The sequence below is a fragment of the Diaphorina citri genome, unplaced genomic scaffold (assembly GCF_000475195.1).
Source record: "Diaphorina citri unplaced genomic scaffold, Diaci psyllid genome assembly version 1.1 scaffold5015, whole genome shotgun sequence".
NCBI lineage: Eukaryota > Metazoa > Arthropoda > Insecta > Hemiptera > Psyllidae > Diaphorina > Diaphorina citri.
In genome coordinates, this window is record NW_007382396.1 from 1 (window position 1) to 4863 (window position 4863).

Below are 4863 nucleotides of genomic sequence, written 5' to 3' on the forward strand. Positions count from 1 at the left end.
CCTTCCAATCGCAATTGCCCCTGCTGTCTGACTTATCATTTCCTCGCCATCTATTCGTAGTAGAGAATTGCACTTTACAAATATTTGGATTTGGTGACGCATCCGTCAAAGGCTTTGGTGGTGTAGTTTATAGCAGAGTGGTTTTTCCGAATGGAGATATTAAAGTCAATCTAATATGTGCAAAATCTAAGGTAGCACCAGTAAAATCCCAATCTATTCCTCGTCTAGAATTGTGCGCTGCACTTTTGTTAGCACAGCTCGTGCAAACCGTCGTTGATAGTTATACATTGAGATTTCCTATTGAGAAAGTGTTGTGCTTTTCAGATTCAACCGTTGTCTTGTCATGGATTCATGCCTCCCCTCACGTATGGGAAACTTTCGTTGCCAACCGAGTTAGCAAAATCCAGGAGAGTGTTGATATTACTGCCTGGTGGAAAATCTCGGGCACGGACAATCCTGCCGATTGTTTATCGCGTGGTTTAAAGCCCGCAGAGTTCTGTGAGAATCCTCTTTGGTTCCAAGGACCTTCTTGGTTACAGGAATCTGAATCGCAATGGCCTGTTTGTCCCTTCACTCCTGAAGACCAGGCTATCGTTCCTGAGACAAAATCCGTCGTCTTAGTTCAAACCGAAAGCGTCGAACATCCTCTCAAAACGACTTTTCTCAATTGTTCTTCTTGGAATAAACTCCTGCGAGTTATTGTCTTCGTACTTAGGTTCTTGAAGAAATTACCCAGGAACAATGACGTAGTGTCTTCAGATTTAGATAAAGCTGAAATAGAAATCATTAAAATTGTTCAGCACGAACACTTCTCGGATGACATTCACAAATTGAAAAACAATTTACCTTGTAGTAAAACTTTGATCAAATTGAGTCCGTTCTTGGACGATGGTGTAATTCGTGTGGGTGGACGCCTTCGAAATTCAGATCTAGGTTATGAGCAGCAACATCCAGTTGTTCTTCCTGCCAAGGAACATGTTGTGAAACTTATTGTAGAACATTATCATCGTGCTAATCTACACACCGGCCCTCACTTATTACTATCCATTCTTCGTCGTAAATTTTGGATTTTAGGTGGCAGAAATTTCGTTCGTAGAATTGTGCAATCTTGTAACCTTTGTTTCAAACTGTCTCCTAAATCTCAAACCCCATTTATGTCTGATTTACCAAAAGAAAGAGTTCTCGAGTCTTCCAAGGCTTTCCTCAATATCGCCATCGATTTCATGGGACCCTTTCTCATTACTTTCTCTCGTAGACGTGGACAGAGAAGTCAGAAAGCTTACATTTGTATTTTCGTCTGCCTAGCTACCAAAGCTATACATTTAGAAGTCGCTTCTGACCTCTCTACCCCCACTTTCTTAGACGCATTCAAACGTTTCTTGGCTCGACGCGGCCCATGCCTTAGCGTTCTGTCGGACCATGGCACTAACTTCGTCGGCGCTAAAAACGCTCTCAATGAGTTATACTCACTATTAGACTCCCAGGAGTATAAACAGTCATTCAGTGATGAGTTAGCCAATCATAGGATTACTTGGCATTTCACTCCTCCCACTGGAGCCCATTTCAATGGTATCTCTGAGGCTAATGTAAAGGCTGTCAAAGCCCATTTGTACAAATGTATCGGTAATCAAATTCTATCGCTAGAAGAGCTATGTACTGTTTCAGCACAAATTGAAGCTCTTTTGAACTCGCGACCCTTGTGCTTGTTAAGTTCAGATCCATCTGAACCGAGTGTTCTTACTCCTGCACATTTCTTAACTCAAATTCCTTTAGAAAGTTTACCTGCCTCAGATGTGACCAATGAAAACCCGAATAGACTTACTCGATATAAACTTCTCGATCAGATAGTCCAGACATTCTGGAAACGTTGGAGTTCGGAATGTCTGCATGATTTACAGTTACGTGAAAAATGGAACACAAGTTCCTCTCCACTTATCCCAGGACAAATAGTGTTAATTAAACAAGACAATGTGCCGCCCCTACATTGGTCCCTTGCTAGAATCGTAGAAACTTATCCTGGAAAAGATGGAGTAGCTCGCGTTGCACTTGTAAAAACCCAAAAGGGTGAATTGAAACGGCCAGTCAACAAGCTGTGCCCATTGCCTACTCAGTAGGTACTCATTTGTTTCATAATTATTTGAAACTTGTAAATAGTTAATTTGGTGGTAGTTTGCTTTTGCAATTTTTCCTTTTATTGTTTTTTATTATGCTCCCATTATAGGAACATTTATTGTAGGTGTAGGTTGCTCAGGCAATATTTTTTTTCTTTTCTCATTTTTTAATATTTTACTCCCTCTTTTGGAGTTGTTTTTGCTTTTTTCTTTGTAGTTATTTTGTTTGTTGCATTTCATCATTTATTTTGCTTGTTTGAATGGTTGAAAGTGCACTCTTTCAAGGCTGGGGGATGTTCCACGCCATGTGACCAGTCTTTAATTTAAATTCCCTCCAAACCTATAAAATCTGTCATATGATTATTAATTTTGACACCTCTTTGTATGACATCTCATTGCAAGGAGGTATCTAGTTGTAAAAGTAAACAATAACCTCAGAATGAAATCTACCATTGTTCGAATCACCGTCGTGCCTTTTCCTTATTCTAAATCATATATCCTTTGCTGCGGCGTAAGTAGTTATTTTTACAATAAAGGTCCTGAACTTAAGGTAAGACCTCCATTCTCATTTTCGTAGTAGTAAAAGAACCAGCGGCTTTCGTTTCGTCTTAAAACTTTCAAATTTACACCCTTTCGCGTAGCGAGGAAACTCAGCCGAAGCCCTCGCTACAAACCTTCAGTCCCCATAGAAGGGACTTATCCAAACCTGGTCCGACCTATATATCAAATTAAAGGTCTTTATTTACGCAGGAAGTTGGAATGGTTCCACTGGCTAATGAAAGACGCTGAAAGACACTTAGGAAGAGGTGGATGCAGGAATTTTAACTACTTCCAAATTTGGGAAGAATATTAGGAAGAATAGGCATACGTTTATTACCTGAACAATTTAGAAAGATCTGAGTTCATAGCAGGGCAATGGACCCTTTCTTAACGTCCCACAGCTATAGCGTCTCGTGGTGGACAATTGGGATACCTTGGTTGAAGCGGGTAAAATGGCAGGAAATATCATCAGCCTAATGGCTTCACCTTGAGATGGCACTGAGTAAAACGCAATGGAGAATGATGTCCATCACGCTGAAACGATAATTGAGAGTGTGTTATCTATGCGTGTGTGTGTGTTGACTTTCTTATCTATAGGAAGAAGTAATAATAGAAATCCGGGGTCATTCTTTTTACTCAGGATAATTCTGCAACACAAAAATGACGATCACCGTAATGGCCCCATTATAATTAGCAGTGAGTTTTAACGCAATTTTACTTCCAATTAGTCATTAAAATCAAGAACAATGTAAACATCAGGTGTTCATACCTATATCATCGACACGATTTTTCCCGAGCGACACAAAATTTGATGTCGACTTCACTTAAGAATCGGATAAATATTCATTGTTACTCTACCTCAATGAGTAAGCTACTCATGCTCAGCACGGTAATTTCTCAATGAGTAGATCCGACACTCAATATCTGCAGTCTTCAGCCCTGAATGCAAGCACGTAGTCTACTCCAGGTTGACGTTGAGTGTTTGCGGGGCAAATCTGTTGGAGACGTTTTGCTAGCCATACCACTTCGTGTGCCATGGTGAGTATTCGAAGCACCATCTCGGTCGCAGCTGATGCTATGAAGGTGAGGGCGTTCCCGCACATAGCGAGCAGTGATCGCCTGCTGCGTCAGCGGCAAGCTTCCGTACGCTCATACTGGAACTGAGAGGATTTGGTCATCTTACGTCTGAATAGGGGTTTGTACACGTTACTGTATCAGATGAGTTTTAGCGTGACTAGACAGTAGAAGAAGTTAGAAGAAGAATAAGTAGAAGAGAACGATCATCAGACAGCTTACTTTTATTTCAAAGAAAAAAAAAAGGGACTTTCTTTTACAATGTTCTTATCTTTTTCGTCCAGAAAACGACAGAGTAGCAAAGTCCAGGATAACTGACCGAACATTCCGCCTTATCCTGACAGCGAACATTATCATCGTTTTACGGAGTCGATCACGATCGCGAGCGCCTTGTGCGAATGGCACCCGCGATCCTAGTGTCCACATTACAAGGCTCACAGGTTGAGGCGCTATTATCAGCACGTAACCTTCATACTGGAAATGTACTTCTGTGTAGTGTAAGCTAGTCTTAATAGTAGTTGAAAGTGCTCATATGTGACACAGTACCCAGCTCAAAGCTGTCTATCGAGTTAATACATTCTCATGCACTCATCTAGACTATAAATATCCACACCGAATAGCTCTTACGTGGCTCGCAGCGTCCGATTATCAGCTGCACATTACACATCAGTGACGCAAACCTCTCTGAAGTTTAGGCATTGGCTGCCAACGTCAATGTATGACTCACATAGACGGTCGAGATCCGACTCATGATATCAATAGCAGCGCTAGTGTGTTTAGAGCAGTGCATGTAGAAAGAATAAGATAAGTTTGGGAAGAGGGAGCGAGCTAGGAGGAGATGAGAGGCGCAAGACGTGTAGGGGGAGACCATTCATGCAACTAGTATTAGAACACATTGATAGAGCAAGTGCGTAGTGTGGTCTAAAAAATCAAGTGCTAGGGCGTGTACGGCTCATGGCAGCAAGGTCTACCAAAGTCGCCCATCACACTTACATGGCCATATTTATGGCATTTAGAGTGATCTTTTGGTGTCTTGGCCGCCATAACCCCATAACAACACGCTACGCCACTGGTAGAGCTCATTTAGAAAAATGGGCTCCCTCGGTCCCCCCGAAGGCTAAAAAAATCATCAACAAAG

General features: G+C 41.6%; 1 protein-coding gene across 1 annotated transcript; it reads left to right on the forward strand.

Moving 5' to 3' along the window:
• Positions 1-324: 324 nt before the first annotated feature.
• LOC103521334 lies at positions 325-2114 on the forward strand (the record flags this gene model as incomplete). The annotated part of the gene is made up of 1 exon (XM_008486443.1): positions 325-2114. A coding segment is annotated over one exon (1790 nt), but the record flags the coding sequence as incomplete, so codon positions are not given.
• Between the last annotated feature and the right edge of the window lie 2749 nt (positions 2115-4863).